Here is a 17715-nt window from a genome sequence, read left to right on the forward strand (position 1 = left end):
ATGTAGAACAGGAAAAAACTCATATTGAAAGTTAGTACAGGTTTTTCTCTCATTTTTAAAACAAAGTTCATGCTGCAGTATGAGAAGTTAGTTTCAAAATTAAAATGAATCCTTTAAGAACTAATATCTAAAATAAAGTTCTCCTAAGTAGATTCTCTTACAGCCAATTAAATATATGTTCTTAAAGAATTCATTAACCATGTACTAACCATGGGAAAGACGTGTGCTCTGAGACCAAAGGCTCCACACCTGCAAGTAATTTCAACATGTTACTTGAATTTTATCCTGTATGCATTGTACTTGGAATTTATCTGAAAACAGTGCTTTTTTTAACCTTCTTTACAGTGGTACTGAAGGACTTCATCTGGCTGTGTTGCATTGCCGAAAACTCTGTGTATATGCTGTTTCAGGTGAGTTTACAGATACAAGCTTTCCAGTGATTTTAAGTGTATTTTAAAGTTTGGATTAGGTTAGTACTAAACTTGGTAATGCTAAACTTGGTATATACAGTGTTTGCTCATCATCCCTGAAGAGCTGTAGTCATGTTCTCTCACTCAAACTCATGTATGAAAAGGAAATATTAGTAATTAGGTCTAGATTTTTCCTGATGGTTAACAGAGATTTGCTGATCTGCTCAGGGCTTGAGATGCTGTGATGTGTGTGATAGTCTGTGATTGGTAGTGCTTGTGAACAACTCGTTCTCACTGCAGTTTTAGGAGTGGATGGTACTGTTCAGGGTGCTAATGAACAAATGGTTGTTTAATGACAACTTACTTGGCTGTTTAAAAATGAAACAATTACAATTATTTCTGAACTCAAAAATCCAGATAATTTCTTAGAAAGCCAGAACATTGGTAATGTAGCCCAAGAGAAGATAGGAGGTTAATACAGGTAGAAAGGTGAAACTACTATGTTTCTTCTTAAATCCTCTTTCTTCAACTGCCTTTGTCTGGAAATTCCAAATGTTGTGTTCTCTGTATATGTAAAGAGGCAAGTCACAAAATACATATTCTGTGCATTGAATTCTAATATATGCTTAAAGCAAAGCACAGATCTATTGATTGTACACCCATCTTCAAAATTCAATAGACAACTGTACGTTGTTCATTTTCTCTGTGCAGGGACAGCTGTGGCTCCTTTCATTATAAGAGCATGGTTTTCTTGTAGGAGCAGCTTGCTTCCTATTCACAGCCTAGGCAGATAGGTAACAAATACATGCTCACTTTCCAGATTCTCTTTGCCTTCTAGTTAACTTATCTGGAGACATGTGTAAAACTGGTCTTTGTTGAGGGGTGGTACTTTGAGATGTACTGCAGTTTTCATACTTTCCCTTCCCTGTAATAGTGCTATGTCTTAGGATTGTAGTCCACCAGTACAATTTCTATTAAAAAAAAATATTTTAAAATTTGTGTTAATGGCATACAACAATACGTCAGTCTAGAATTCCTTTCTAGTTATAGTTTGCTGTTTGGTCTACATGGCTTAAGCATTTAAGTAATTACAAAAATAAAGTTTTACAATCCTTTAATAGACTTTTCATACTAATTTGTAAGCATTCATGTTGTAATGGTAATTTCTGTCATCTGAACAGGTACTTTTGAACAAGCTCCTTTGAGAAATAATGATTATTATTTCTTTATGCTTCCGTGGCAAATTACACTTTCATGAAGTGGGATCTTAACTTGCTTTATAAATGTTGCCATATCTGTTGTTCATAATAAAATAACTATGTTGCTTATCCTCAACAAATGAAACCATCCTTCAGGGCTGACTAAAGTATGGTCTGGATATTGTATTACAGTCAGTATACATGGACTGACTACTTTCTAACTTGTTTTTCCTCTGGTGTTGCTACTTAGCTAGTTACTTATCTAGCCAGGATTTTTTTCTTCATGTCTGTTCCACTCCCTTCCCTGATGTGGGCCTGCTTTAGGGGTAATTGCTTAAAAGCTATATTGGGTTTTAGTTGGAGAAATTGCCTAAAAGGTTAGCATAAGTTACAAATCTTTCATAGCATGTTGTTTAAGATAGTGTCAGAATAATCTTTGTATACTTAAAGCTGTGGTAGGATTTAGCTTAGATAACATTCACTCGAGACACCTTTTTCCCTGCTGATGTGACTGTTCTCAAAGGTTTTTTTTTTGCTTGCTAGTATTAGTCCTTAAGGGTTACTCTACATGATGAAGAACTTCATTTTCTTCATGGGGTGCAGGAAAGAGTTGGTTATCAAAAGGGGAGCTTTAACTTCAGTTTCTTTAGAAAGATTTTTTGAATATCTGCTAGTTCCCTGAAAGAGTCAGGAAATTAAAGTTCATGCAGACCTTTTCAGAGAATGTGATGTGTAACATAAAATTATTTTTGTTGCCATATGTTTGTTTCTTATCTTTGCATTGTTGATCACTGCATTGAATTTCAGACAGAGCAAAGGCAAGTGATAAATGTGCCCTAAGCATAGCTTTGTCAAATTATAGCTAATGACAAGCTACAGCTTGATTTGAGGCAAAGACTATTACAGCTGAGACTGGCTGTTGTATATGGTATATTCACTGAATAACTACAGAATCGTAAGAATTCCCCTTTGAGCAGGCTTTTTTCTGATCTTAGAGTTGTGCCTAACATGAAGAAAAATACATTTAAGTAACAAAATCTCAGCCTCCCATTAAGTCTTTATACCATATTTAATATAATGAGACCTTATTTCTGGTTCTGGCCTTTAGGAATTTTGTAGCTTGGTGATTTTTTTAAAGAAAGCAGCAATGTAAGCCTTCATACCTCAGAGTCACTAGGAGTAAGTTATAGTTTTTTCAGGTTGTTTGGACTGGTACTCCTTTACTTCTTCCACATTGCATAGATCAAAGATGTAAATATAAACCCTTTATTTTTTGTAGGAACTCTGGGAAATGTGGAACATGGGAACCAGTATCAGATTAAACTGATGTATGAGCACAATCTTCAGAGAACAGCTTGTAATATGACTTATGGTCCATTTGGTGGTGTAAAAGGTAAACTCCTTGTTGCATATTCTTTATTATTAGTTGTTTAGCTGTGAACAAGTGAAGTTTAACTTAGATTTTGAAAGGCAACATGATGCTGCTGCCTAGAGGAAACCATCTTTCTTTAAATTATAGTACTTTTTATCTGATGTATATAGAAAATAACTGAAGTTAAAATGAGGCAAAGAATATTAAATGCAGAATAGTTGTTTCTTCACATCTTGAACTGGATATGAATTTACAAGGATAATATTGATTTAAAAAACATTACAAAAACCCTGGCTCTTCCCCTGTAAAATACTTTAACATCTAAAATAATTGTTTTCTATGTTTTAATTCTGTTTTGCTTTTCTGCAACTTGCTTATCCTGGACAAAGAAAATAGTTAACATCTTCATTCTCTGAACCTAAAATATGAAGTGTCTTTGAAGATAAGTAATGGAGACTTTTTAAAAAAAAATTAACTTTGATTGGAAAAACATAACAGTGGAAAATAATATTTATGGTGCGTTTGTAGTTTTGAATAAGTTTAATAGTTATCAGTCTTTTTTGAACTTGTGACACAATTATGAATGTTCTTGTGTTCTAATCTGGAAGCATTTAGGTTTGCTCTACATGACAGCTCTTTCTCTTCAGAAGTAAAGTTTGCCCAACAATTTTGGGGGCTGGTAGTCATCTACTCAAGTAGTGTCCCTAAACTGTTGGCAGAGTGATATCACTTTACCAAGGCAGAAAGTCTTCTGAGTCAATATGGCAAATATATGCAGACAATCCCTCAGTTCTGTGTCTATAATATTCTCCAATGCCTTAGCCTAAACGCAAGCTTGTCCCTGGGCTTAAATTCAGCTAACCAAAATTCATACCGATTGAAGAGATTTTCACCTACTAATTTTGCACAACCACCTTGGGAAAGACAGTCAGCTCGTGGGTGAGAAGGTATCTATGCTATGAGTATCTTAAGGAGTGAATGTACAGGGCATGGGCATATTCCTCTTAACAGCAGAAAGACAATACAGTGTTTCCTAAATCTGAGAAGAAGTAGTGTGCTTCTTGACATACTGTAGTGGAATTGCAGTAACAGATGTAGTGAGGCAACTGTAAACTAGGAGATGTGAGTGTCTGGAATGGTTCAGGAAGAATAAAACAAATACCCGTGTACCACCATGCACTTCTGCAGAATAAACTCTCTGGATTTTTGACATGCATGTTTGTTTACTATGGAGATCTGAGAAGTCTGACCACCAGTTCAATCTTGATGCGAGACCTGTGTCTTATATACCTTATCATGAGCTGTGGCATATGCAAGTGATGTAATGAAGAAAATGTCTTTGCAAGCTAGGGAGACAGAAGGTAATGTTTACCTCAGAACCTACTCAGCCAGCCAAATACTTCTCAACACATAGGATGGTTAAAATGAGGGCCAATCCTGAAAAAGCAGCAAGAACAGCAGAGGGAACTTTGGTAAGTTCTGCAGGCTTTTCTTGTTTTCTAGTAGCACTTCTGTCCCAGCATGGCAAGCTGCTTTCCTTTTCCTTTCATCTTCCCCATGTTCCAGTTCGCATTAGTGTCTTTATTGCTGTGGAAAAAGAATGACCTCAAGTCTTGAGGTGGCAAAAATGTTAATAAAGAAGGAAGGCAGAGATTTGTGTTATGTAATAAATAATACATGTTCATACCATAAGATGAAGAAGCTTTCTGTTTAAGACCTCATTATAGTGAATGTTCAGGTACCTGATAGCAGGCTGCTAAAGCATATATTGAAGCATCAGAGAAATAGGCAAAATGGACACTGGAGAAAGATTGAGGAAATGAAAGAATGTTCTTTTTTGTAGATTTCCTGGACTGAATGTCCTTTTTATGTGGCTTTCCTGGACTGTCTGATTAGATTTCTTGTCAAGGATATGCTTTTAATCTTGCCCCTAGCCTTTTGCAGTGAATCTATTTCAGATTTTTTAAGTATCATCTTTAATACTCTGTTCTCTCCTTGAGGCTTATGAATGACAGTATTGTGGTTTTATTTCCATCTTGCAAGACCAGCCAGAGTGAACCAGAAAGGAGGTCTATCAAGCATTGTTAATTTTACTAAACAGATGCCTGTCCTGGTCTGGCCTGCCATACTATCTGTGTGTATCTTTGGCAGATATTCTGTGCTGCAAATGAGAACCAACCAGTCTGTAAATAGATAATTTTTTTTTTTTTTTTTTACTGTCTGCCTTCCGTAGGCTTCTCTGGAATTCTTGCCAGGCATCTGCTAACAGTCTCTCTTGCCTTCAGTAGAGTGGTGGTGGTCGCAGTGCTGTAAGTGTGCAGCAATGAGCTTGCTTTGCTAACAGTCTGACCTCTACACCACACTCTAGAAGCGGACTAACAAAACATGGGGAGAGGTTTTGTTTTTACTGCCTTCTGCTACTGCTGTGACTAATATTGTCTTACTGCTATACTGAAGTATCCTTGAAACAATGTGAAGGTGGAAGAGGCACTTTAGAGGTCAGTTTACAGAGCTACTGAAGCAGACACAGGAGAATGTCAGTTGAACAGGAGGAAGGCATGCGTACAGGGAAAGCATGCTATGGGAGTGTTGGGGAGGAATGTGAATGTCAGTCCCCCCAGGAATGTAATCTTTCATCTGAGGAAGCAAAGAATGCTGTAGGAGTTGACACAGAGCACTTCATCTATGAAGTTGCTCAGTCTTGTTCAGATTTCTCTTACTGAAGATTATGCTTTTTTCTTTTTATGGAGGTCTTAGTCCTGTACCTTCAGTGGTAAAGAAACTTATTCTACCCAGCCATACCAGTTAACACTGGCAAAAGAAAAATAGGATTGAGTTTGTGTACACTAGTTTGTACTGGTGTCCTCTAACACATTCTTGAGGGTTTTCTGTCCTTTCTTGGGATGAACAGTTATTTGGGTTCTAGTTAACTTTCTTTTTTGTTGGACTGCTTCCAAACAGTTGCCTGTCAACTTATTGGGTACTGCCAAAAATGATCAGTTCACTACTGCTTGCTCTTTCCTCGGATAAAATACTTGCCTCTTGGCATTCAGATTTCTCCTGTAATCATTCATAATGTCATTTCTACCCATGTGCAGATGCAGTCTGTGCTGTCTAGTGGGCCACTACAGCTGTGACTTTAACTGAGATGCCAAGTGCTCTATTAGTCTCTTGATGCTGTAAGGTTGCATAGTCAATTTTGAAAATTGGGATGTAAAGCCAGCACATAGTTTCCATTTCCCATCCTACGTCTCCTTTGGCCTCTGTGGTGGCCTCTGTGCATTCCTTTGGGAAAAGTTTCAATTTCCTTTGGAAGAGGAAGGTTGAACAGTGAAGAAGTTGGCTAAGGGTTACTGCTGCCCACTGCTTTAGAGAGAACCCTGTGGGGAAAGAGCTTGAGCATGCTCTCTTGTCCTCAAGAACCTTCCACAGTGTGGGATGGGGCAGGTAGGGTTGCAAGAGATGCGTAAAACAGGCTGGAACAGAAGTCTGAAGCTGGGTGACTGCTACTAAAATTGGGGGACAGTTCCATAAGTAGGCAGCAAGGTATGCATAAAGGTGCAGAAGTTGCATTCTGTTTCAATCCAGCAGTTCTTTAACTATCTGAGTTGCTGAAAATCCTGCACTTACCTTTAGATGCTTACAGGGGCTGAAGAGGCAGAGATTTGTTCAGACCAAGCTTTCAGTTTTCATAATATTAAAGTTTGGTTTAGATTGTATTGGAGTAGAATCTGATTCTCTAATTTACAAAGCAGCTGAGTGTCTTTAGGATGCCTGTCTTTAAGGAGAAACTGCCTGAAATTTTTCTCTTGAATATTGGTTGACCGAGTCCTATTGGAGATTTTCGGAAATTAAGCAGAGCAGGTCTTACAAGCAAATCCTCTACTACTGTTTTATGTTTTGGTTTGGTTATGAAGCTCCACTAAGCTTCCTTCAGCTGTTTGTAGTTAAATGTGTGCTTACATAAACCTCTCCCTGTGCCTACTCTCTGCAGCTTCATTAGGGAGGAGGATTTCTCACAGCTTCTATTACTGTGGTAGCTGGGGAAGAACGTCTCTGCAGTTGTTTGACATGTTCGAAATACAGAAACACACACCATTAGATGTGTATCCCATTCTCAGTCAGCTTCCTCCTATGTAAGTTTTTGCTCTGTCCCTGCTAGTTTGTGGCAATCTTCGACCCTTGTTATGTTATAATTTGGTCTGTTAAACTGCACATGTGTTTAGCTGAAATGTGATGGAGATGTAAAACATACCAAGTACAACTGTAATTTCTCAACTGGTGATTTTTTTTTTGTCTCTTGTATTAAGAATAAAGGTATTATAGATTCCTCTGAGGAGAGAATTGTGATGTAAACAGACCTATTTTGTAGCCTAGTTGCTAGCAGCTTCATTCTTGCTCTTGTCTTTAGATTAATGATTTGATGCTATGAGCAACTTTCACATGTGGAAGAATTGACATAGATGTTCTCGTAACAGGAACAGATGAAGAAAATCAACGGACCCATTTATTTAGTCTCATCATAGAAGGCTGAAATCTAAATTAAACGATTAAAACTATGGAATAAAAAAGCCAAAGACTGAGAAGTCCAGTGACTTGCATGGATTAACAGCGCATTTGTCTTTAAAATAGCAGAGTGTGAATTGTGGCTGTCACCACTAGATGGTCCTCTCATTACAGTTATTGGTTATTAGGCTGCATCTCTAAAGCTGCATTTATACTTGAACTGATTCTACAGGTGTATTTACTGCGAGACTTAATGAAGTATAGAAACCACAAAAGCACATTCTGAAAACCTGTATAGCTAGAAGTGTTTTATTGATTAAAACAAAATGTATTCTGTTGGTTGTAGAACTTTAGCAAAAAAGCAAAATGAACTTGACTCTTACTTTCAGCAAAACTGTTAAGGGGCCAGGGATGAGGGAGATAACAAGGAAATCCCTTATATGTTTAGCTAGAATCCCAAACAAAGCTAATGGAAATGTTTAAAAAAAGTAAATGGAAAAAACCTACAAAGATGAAAATATAAATCAAGCACAGTGTAGGCAGAGTTAGTTGTGACTTACAACTTTAAAAATTTGTGGCAAAGGGAAGGATTGTAATACAGAACTTTGCATTTCTTTGCTCCTTTAACTTTACATTTGTTCCTTGCTGTCTCTGAACACTGGTGCTAAAGTGAAAACATGAAACTATCACGAAGTGACATAGGAAGATCAACTAATCATTTTATGTTTAAAAAATTCTGTATTGTTAGCCCAGACTTTCAGAAATTGAACTTAATTTTTAAGTCTTTGCCTCTATTATGTAGAATGCATATATCTGCTTTTCGTATTTCTGAACTCTTCTTCATGATCTTAGAGCTGTAAGTTGGGTTTGTCCTGCAATGCTCTGATTCTAGCATATGGGTCTTTTTAGAAAGGATGATTAATGATAAAACCATGAGTTAGTAGTGCTGAACACTGGTTTTCAACCAAGTGAACTCTTAACCTAGCCACAAAATGTCACAGCCCGTAAGTATTGAACAGATTATATGGTCTTCATGTTTTACTTCAGACATAAAATTTAAAGAACTTGAGGTGACTGTACTGTAAGCTCTTTTGATTTAATTTTTTTAAAGAACATGAAGGTGAAAAAACATGCACTTTTATGATTTGTATTGCAGCCTTACCTATGGTGAGACTCAACTCTACAAAAATTTTACTTTATATAAATCTATTTTATCACATAATTTTTATAAGGTCAGGTTATAGTATTATGACATCATGCAATTACGCCACCAGAGATTGCTGTGTTAACGATTCAACTTTCATTATATGAAGTGATGTTTGCTGATAGCTTACAATATCTTCAACATTATTTTCTGTTTTCACATCTGTAGTACGTCATTCTGGGTCTTTGTAAGATATTTGAGTCAAATATCAAGTTATTGGGTAAGATTATGTTAAAGAACCCGATCAGCTTGTAATAGGAAGAGTATAGTTTGCGTAACTCTGGTTTATATTTTTGTTTGGGAGGGAAGTGAGAAAGTTGTTGAGCATCTTAGCCTTGTTTAGAATTTTTGGTCACCCAACTGCAGAGCTCTCTCCTTATTACCCTGTCTATCAAAGATCTGAGTTGAGTTTCTCTAATGTGAGTGAGGATGTACTTAATGCTTCTGTGGTTGCTATGTGGTGCAAAGGCAGCTGTGCTAGTTTTAAAACAGTGTATGTACTAGACACAGCATGAGATGTGCTGGTTTAGAACTCTAGTTTGTATCCTGGACAGCATCTCTCAAATGCTTTCTGTGAAGTATCAAGATTTTTGAGGACAAGTAAATAAAATAGTTTAAAATGTTGTACTGGGCTGGTAAACCCTAAGTGATGGAACTTCATTTGGCTGATTGAAAGTCACTGCTGATTGAAAGCTTCTAGTGAATGAGTTGCATGTTTTGACATTGTTAAAAGAATGGAATGGAGTGAAGCAAGTGAATTTGGATAGTGTTTTAGTTAAGAATTCCTCTTCTTGTTCTTCTTTATGCAGCAGTGTACCTCCAGTTCAGTTCTTAAGGCATAAATCTGATATCAATCTAGAAGTAGTCAAGTCTTATTAAGCAATATTCAACATATTGTTAATCTTCAATTAAAGTTAAAACAATGTTTCTCCAAAAACAGTGAGATTTTTTTTTTGTTAGCTATATAGTGATTAAATTTTGAGCCAGTATTGTTAAATTTTGTGATTGATTTAATTTGATCATAGTTTTGTTCCATTCTTAAATTTTTTGTTTGCAGTTCCACCAAAATCATGTAGGTTCAGTTCTTTAAATTAAAATAATGCTGAATTGGATCTGTTCTAGCTGTGCAGGAATTTTTGTTAATCAATTTACCAGTGTTGACTTCAATTATATGAAACAACAGCAGCGAACTATCCTCATGTAATATTAAAACTTTTTTTAGGTGGGTAATCACTCAGAGATAGTTGAGATAATTATTAACTGCTTACTTAAGAATCTCATGAATTTGCATATTGGTACAATAGAAGATATGTAGGAAATTGGTATTAATCAAAACTTTTTTGATTCAGCACAAATAAATTCATATTACTTCATAATTAATTTTATAGCCTTTTCTAATGTGATGTTTAGATAATTAGTGATGAAGTTACCTTAATTTTGTACCTACAAGATATAGAAATAAACTGTCCTGAGCCTTGACTTTGTCTTGTTCACATTGAGGATATTTAGACATGGGGTGTTGTTCTGCCCTTGGAGAAATCTGAGAAAGAGACACTAACTTGGAAAATCACTCTTATTCTTACATTACCAGTTTCTGTTGAATGGATTACAACTCAGCTGGCTTATAGCTGGTAGCCTAAGTCCTTCTACATCTTGAGAAAGAGTTAATGTACTACTTGTGCCTGACTGAGAGATTGCTGTTGTGGAGCTTAATTATAAGAAATGATAGTACTTTGCACTTATGTAGTAAAAGAAAAGTGCCCTTACTACTGCTTTGAAAAAGTGTGCAGCTCAGGCCAAAATTTCATTGTTTACCTTGTTTGCCTTGAGTCAGATGTGACTTATGTTTGAGGAAAGTATATGCAATAAATTTCTGCTGAAATGATACAAAGAATGGAGAAGTGATTTAAAGTAAAACCAAAGCCACTATTACTTGAAGCTTAGGTAGCTTTACAGATTATCGCATAAATTTCCTGTGGTCAGTTGTGCATTAGACTGAATGGAGGGCAGGGTAGTAGCTTATATATGAACAAACAACAGTGTATAAGGAGTGAATACTAAAATTCCATGCTTTGAGAACTGGTGTATGAAGTGTAGGTTTCCTGAGCTACTGTCTGAAATGCTTAGGAAGTGTGTGAATGATCCCATGCTGTAATAGGAGGTTGACCTTTCCTAGGTGAGGCTTGAGTTCTGTGATTGTTCTCCAGGGCATTAAGTGGTACATTAAGGTGGGTGTATGAATATTCTCAACACTTCCAGTTTTCTTTTTCAATTTTTGTTATTAAGATTTTGCCTTCTATTTAAGAACTAAAGAAACAGCATATTGATAGTTTACCAGTGGGACACACAAGGTATTGGGTTGCTCTAGAGTAGAATACTAATTTTATTTAGTGACAGAGAGAAAGCATAGTTTAATAACCTTGCTTTCTTAGTTGCTGAGTTATTTTTGAATGGTGTTCACTTACAGATAACGGCTTTTTATTTTCACTGCAAAAGTAATATTACCATTTTGTGCGATTCCACAAAATACACTTGCATTATGTAATAGTTAAATAATCAGTGAATTCACCCTGTTTTTATATAACCTCTTCAAATGACTTGATAAATGATTTAGTTGGATCCTCCTAATAAGGCACAGGTTTTAGAATTTATTTTTTAATCTGAAACTTTAAAGCCTTAAGTTGGCTTCCAGAATAGTTCAGATTTATTTGAAGTTGTTCAGTGGATACTGTACCAATAAAAGGAAGTAATAAAACAACAGCAAAAGGAAGGAAAAAAGAAAAATACAGATTTGAGATGAAAAAGTTACAAGCAAAAAAGTGTGAAAATCCCTTGAACCTATCTTTCTCAGCAAATAGCCTTGAATTCATTTTACTTTTATTATAGCACTGGCCTGGAGGCAAAGTATGTTTGACTGTTACAACAAAGAGGGTGCTATACGGAGGAATTTTTTTAATAATGAAATACAACATATGGGTAAACCATGCAACCTTGTAACAGGAAACTTTGTGAGAAGGGTAGACTGTGCTTAACTTTTCCACAATTCTGCAAGAAAAAAATTACCAGCTGAGTTTTATGCTGTAAGATTAAATGATTCTTATGACTATGTTTAAATACAGTGGCAGTATAAATTTGGACTTTGATTTATTGGCTAGATCTGTTAAGGGGCAGAATGTTTAACTGTTACCTTCCTGTTAAATTGCTTCTGGATATAGACAGATTATTTGAAAGGCTTGGTCTTCGTGAGTTTTTTCATGGAATAGATCTGCTGATGACTACTTGTAAATAGTTTCTCACGTAACTTTGGAAACCTGTTAGTGTTGTTTTTTTTTTTTTAAATAAGAACCTCTTCTCTAAATTGAATATGTGAATGGAAATATAATCAAGGAAAACATTCTCTGAATCTCTTGCCATCCGTTTCCTTTCACCTTCCTCAGCTTCTCTTAACAGTAATGAGTAAGATCATAGCCTAACTGAAGTAAAAACTCTCATTGTCTTCAGTATGCCAGAACTTTGCTTCAATTATAAATTGCTAGATATATCACTTAATCTGCATTTCATTTAAACAAAGCACTATAATTAAAATGAAGTAAAACCAATTGTAGAAATACATAACTTTGGGAGCAGTTGTATATATAAGTGAAAGCCTTGTTTTTCAAAACTTTGATAGATTTTTATATGATACTTTTTCTAATTTCTTTTGTTGAAGTATGGTACCCAAATGTGTGCAGTCATTGTGCACTGGTATTATAAAAAGTTTTGTGTCTTGCATGTAGGGTTACGGCTTCTGCAGTACCTCAGCCAAGAATCAGTGAGTGCCAAGCAGAACAATAATTACCTCATATGTTTTTAATAGTGCATGTATATTAATAATGACCCAATCTTGCATTTGTCTTTTTGGTGACATATTGTTGACTCATATTTAATTCATCATCCTACTCTAATCCCCAGATTCTTCTTCTTAGTGCTATTGCCTGCCATTCTTTGGTTTCCTGTGAGACAATTGTCTGAGATCATATCAGATGTTTTACTTAAGTTTAGAGATGCTGTCTCTAAAGTTTAGATATGCAATATATATTATTACCCTGTCTAATAAATATTTGGCATGATGAATTTTCTGTTACTTCAAACCTATGTACAGCTTTATTATTTACATATGTACTTTCTTATTAAAATGTTCCAGCATTTCATGTGGATGCATTTGTCTGTCAGATTTGTTTGCTGCCCCATATTTTTTCATCCAAAAGAATGCAGTTTTAGTTTCTAACTATTTAGTCTCTTATGTCTTCGCAAAGAGTCTTTCAGAAATGTGCTTATGTAGCTTTTGTTTATTTTTCTAGTGTTCATCTGTGACTATTCCATTACAAAAAAGTCTAAAACCTATAGAAATTTATTTGGAAGGTCACCAAACCCTTGTTAGTTGCTTTTCCTAGAGGGGTGAAATGTATCTTGTACAGGCTATGATGCTTTCTACTAATTGTACCTTGGGTTATTAGATTTGGTGCAGATAGTTCCTATTAGAAATCACTCTACTACGTCATGCAAGAGAGATTTTCTTGGAGATTTTAGGTAGTGGTGAGTAGGTCTGAGTGTATCCTCCAAGTGCAGAAAAGAATGCAAAGCAAAGACAATGAATACAGTTTGCCTGTATCAAAAGTGAGAGGGAACAAGCTAGCAAGAGGAGATAACAGTGAAAAGGTGACAAGGTAATCTTACTTCAGATTCATGAGGAGAATTCTAACTTTGTGGTATCCAGTTGGTGCTGATCATGGTCACAACTTGTTCTAGTCCTTGTTGATAGGTTTTTCATTGCGAAACTCGGACAGCTGCGCATATACAGATGGATAAGATTTTTAAAAGTGTCGCCAGATAACTAGAAATTCAAGCTGGAAAAAATGAAAATTTTTGGTAGGCTTCATTTTACATACTTGTTTTGTGTAGGACTGCCATGTTTTCCCCTGGGTAGTAATGCAAGCTTTGGTCAATGAGACTTGAGCCTACATTAATCATAGTTCTTGCTAAGTAGCAGAGCCTCTGCCTACTGGAAGTTTAAGGGCTGGTGCTATACAATGCTGTCATTTCAAGTAGCAAAGTTTTAACGTTTTAGGGGAAACTGGAGGATTCTAAAGGGTTTAAAAAAGCAATCCAGCACAAAAAAAGTTTGGGAAACCAAATCGAGTTATTGGATTAAAAATTCATTTTTTAAACAAAATTAATCTGTAACTTCACCATGCATTGCTGTGGTTGTCTGCTCTGTTGCCGCTTGTATAAGGTCAGATCAGATGAGAGTGTTCATAACTTAAAGAAATAATTCTGCAGCCTTGCTAGATTTTTGCATTTCTTTAACATGACTGAGTCTGATTATGAGCATGGTTTAATAAAGATAAACATTACTAACCCCCCGAAATGTATTTGGTGACTATAGTGAATAAAAAGGACAAGGAAGGATTACAGCAGAAATGAAATGTATGCAACTGCTCTTTAGGATGATGATTGCTTGGAATGAAAATGTGTGTCATCTTGCTTACCTGCAAAAGTATGAAAATAATATTTTGAAAGGTTAGTGGCAAAGTAATAAGATCATTTGAGTATTCACAGTGTGCTTCCAACAGTCTTAAAATACAAGGTAACAAATTGTTCCTGCTTGCTAAATCTACGTAATTCACTGACTCATTTGACCACAAAGTAAGAGTTAGTCCTTTCTGTATGTTCGTTACTAGCCTAGGGTATATATAGACAAATGATCTGAATGTGAAAAGTGGCTGTATTTTATTGGTGTTTTTGAAGACATTTAGTCAAGCTGTTTATTTCTAATTTTAATGGGATATTTGAAACTTCTTGAAGAGGTGTAGGTGTTCCACCTAAATTCTGTGAACTCCAAGTTTTGTGTTGTAAGCTTCAGACTGTTAGACTTTGCTATAAACTATTTTTAATGAGTCCTTTGGATGTGACTTCAGTTATTCTGGAGAGCATTCTTCAACAAATATTTTCAACAATTCTCTAGTTCAAAAAATCAGTAAAGAATCAAAGTGCTTTGGGAAGTGCTTAGGAATCATGAAGCTTCTTACTCTAAGGAGACTGGGAATGGAGAATTAGGAGGAAGATGGGGAATTCACTGGGTTTTAACAGTGGGACTTTGTTATTCTGTTTGGTTATAAGTTTGCAGGTCTGTCTTAAATGGAATTTTAAAAATTGTAGATTTATTGTATGATGGTGACTTAAGATCCTACTGGTACCTAAAATATTGCAAAATGGGGCCTATATTCCACTTCAGCTGAGGTGAGTGAAAGGTCTGCTATTAATCTGTGATTCATTAAAAACATCCATGTGCCTTAACTATTCAGTGAAAGGCTATTGATTTGGAAGGGCAACTGCTGACAGTACTTTATTTCATTTTTATTTGGGGGACATTTGCTAGTTCAGCAAGATATTTTATAATATCTATATAATGTACAATATGTGTATAACTTCACATGAGGGCAGCTTGACATTGGAAATGTTCACAGACTAGAATGTCTACTACCTTCTTTAGAAAAAGCGTATGTCAGTATTGTAATGCCTCTGTGATTTCTGCAGTTGCTAGGGCTTGAAAAGTAGTTACTCAACAAGTTAAGGCAAGAAATAGAATTTAAGGAAAAAGAATTCTACCATTTCTTCATGAATCATCATTATTCAGGCTACATCTATGCATACAGCCTTTCTCCCATGCACAGCTAATGTTCTTTTTCAAGACCCAGTCTATTTATAATGTCTATAATTAATGTGCTGTATTGAAAAAAGAACAACTTTGTGTGATACTGCTTTCACAGCTGCCTGAACATTTTTCCTGAGACTATTTCTTGCACTAGATGGAAACATCCACTTTTGAATGTGGCAAAAATTATTCACTTAATATGAAGGTTGTAGTAAACAAATTTTAGTACTATAATCTGTTTAGGCATGGAGACTTTACCTCTCATGCCTACACAGTGCCAAATACCAGGTTTCTTTCAGTAGGAGCTTTGGTGTGCTGGATGTTGCAGCTATGATACTTTCGGATCTCTATACTGCATTTCAGTCTTTTGTGCTCCTTTGAACCATACTAGTGTTTTTCCTAAGGGTCCTTCTGCCACCTCAGGTCAATATGAGGTTTAAAGGGATCATTCCCAAGTTGCATCATGTAACTATGTCATCTTCTGTGGTAAGAGTCAGATCAAGAATAAAGGAGTATATCACAGGTCTCTAAAGGATTGATTGTACAAGTGAGGGCTGATTGGCCTTTGGAGATACTTCAATAGTTCAAGATTCCCTTTCCATCTAAAATCCTCGTTATGCTTTATGGCAGGCAGAAATCTGCAAGAGGTTAGGTAGAATATAGTATGATGGCTGAGAGAAGCAAAAAGATTCTTTTTCTCATGGCAGCTCTGACCACATGCTTTACTGTGTCTTGACGAGGGATGCTTCTTACAGAGTGGGCTGTTGCAGAGACAGAATCTCTTGTATCGGGACTTGAGAACATGTTTTACTGCAACATTTTAATATCTGGAAGGGATTAAAAAATAATTAAATCTAACATCAGTAGAGTAAGGATTTAGTGTTTTCCTTAAACACTTTCCTTGGTTTCTCTTAAACTCCTATCCATGTCTCTATTTCCTTCCTGTTGGAGTGGTTTTCAATTCCAGCAGAAAAGCCCTTAGTCAATCTCAGCCGGAACATTGTGCATTGTTTGGGATGGGTACAAGCATTAGCATTGAGTGATGCAGGGTGTTTTTCCTTTTCCTCTTTACATGTGTTCAGGGTATTGCACTGCCTTGGTGGTGCTGTCAGATCCTCTGGCCTAGAATGAATGGCTGTAGCTGAAGTCCTGAACTTTGATCTCTTCTGTAGTAATGCAATGAGCAGTCACCAGACCACCAAGCTAGTCAAATCAGAGTTCTTTCTGAATGTACACTGACGTGTGCTTCCTGCTTTGGGTTAAGGAAGTAACTTAAGACTTGCCTTTTACTAGGCATACATTGTTTTAAGAACTGCCCAACATACTTTCAAATGGTTTTTCCATTAGTCAGAAGTGATTCCTGAAGTGCTTTTCTCACGGTTGACCCAGATCTGTTTTGCTTCAGGAGCTACACTCAGCAACAAGTTGAATTCTCCAAAATGGGTTTGAACCAGAGGAGACTGTGTTCTCTATGCTGGGAGAAATTTGGGGGGACAAATTTCAATGATGAAGGAAAAGGAAAACATACTTGCTTGTTTCAAGTCAGGACAGTAATTTCTGTTCCAGTGTGTGAGAATAGAGTTTGTGTGCATCGCTTCACTGGTCAATGCACTGTGGATTTAACTTTTCTTTTATCATATTAGGAATACATTTCCCAGGTATCATTAAAGGGCTCCTAGGTTCCTGGGTGTCTTATAAATGCCAATTTATCTTTTCATTTTATTTCATTGACACTTCCTTCCACATGAGGCTTTTGACTGAAGTTTTTGATTACCATTGAAGGCCATAAAGTTATCTCTGGTGATGTCTCCCTAAAATCTGTAACTCTATGAAGCTTTTTCTGATTTCTAATTTATCCCATTTGATACTGTAGTTTTTATTGCATGGTTTCACATGGTGCTCAGGCCTTGTGATTACATAATGTACTTTTTGTGAAAATGATTTGGTACCAGAGGAGAGGCTCAGAGTAGAGGAAATCATTAACATGCAAAAAACTTGAGCTCCAAAATAGCCTTAATTAGAAGCTTATTTCAAAGAGCTATCACCTGCCTCTCATTTTGGCTTTGCATTAGCTCTAAAAATGCATTGTGGTTTAAAAGCGTGACATAAATGTATTCATATAATGCTAGAATAACAAAACTACAAAACAACAGTAGCTGGACTTGTGCTTAGAAGTAACACTTTCTAGCTGAGGGACATTCCTCTTGAGACACAAGCTGCTGAAACTATGTAGAGTACACTAAGTGATTCCATCTGATCTGCAGAAAACACTGGGGGTTATATTTTCACTTTATAAATATGTCACTGGCAAAGCCAACTGGCTGCAATAA

General features: G+C 36.1%; 1 protein-coding gene across 4 annotated transcripts in view; it reads left to right on the forward strand.

The window, feature by feature from the left end:
* Positions 1-17715, forward strand: part of BBS9 (Bardet-Biedl syndrome 9) — a 329252-nt gene that overhangs the window by 7005 nt on the left and 304532 nt on the right. For all 4 annotated transcript variants that reach the window (XM_030007534.2, XM_030007536.2, XM_030007535.2 and 1 more), the window contains exons 4-5: positions 346-410; positions 2889-3002. In XM_030007534.2, the coding sequence (XP_029863394.1) occupies positions 346-410; positions 2889-3002 (179 nt within the window). The remainder of the gene's footprint in view (positions 1-345; positions 411-2888; positions 3003-17715) is intronic.

This window comes from Aquila chrysaetos, chromosome 3, assembly GCF_900496995.4.
Source record: "Aquila chrysaetos chrysaetos chromosome 3, bAquChr1.4, whole genome shotgun sequence".
In the NCBI taxonomy this organism is placed as follows: domain Eukaryota; kingdom Metazoa; phylum Chordata; class Aves; order Accipitriformes; family Accipitridae; genus Aquila; species Aquila chrysaetos.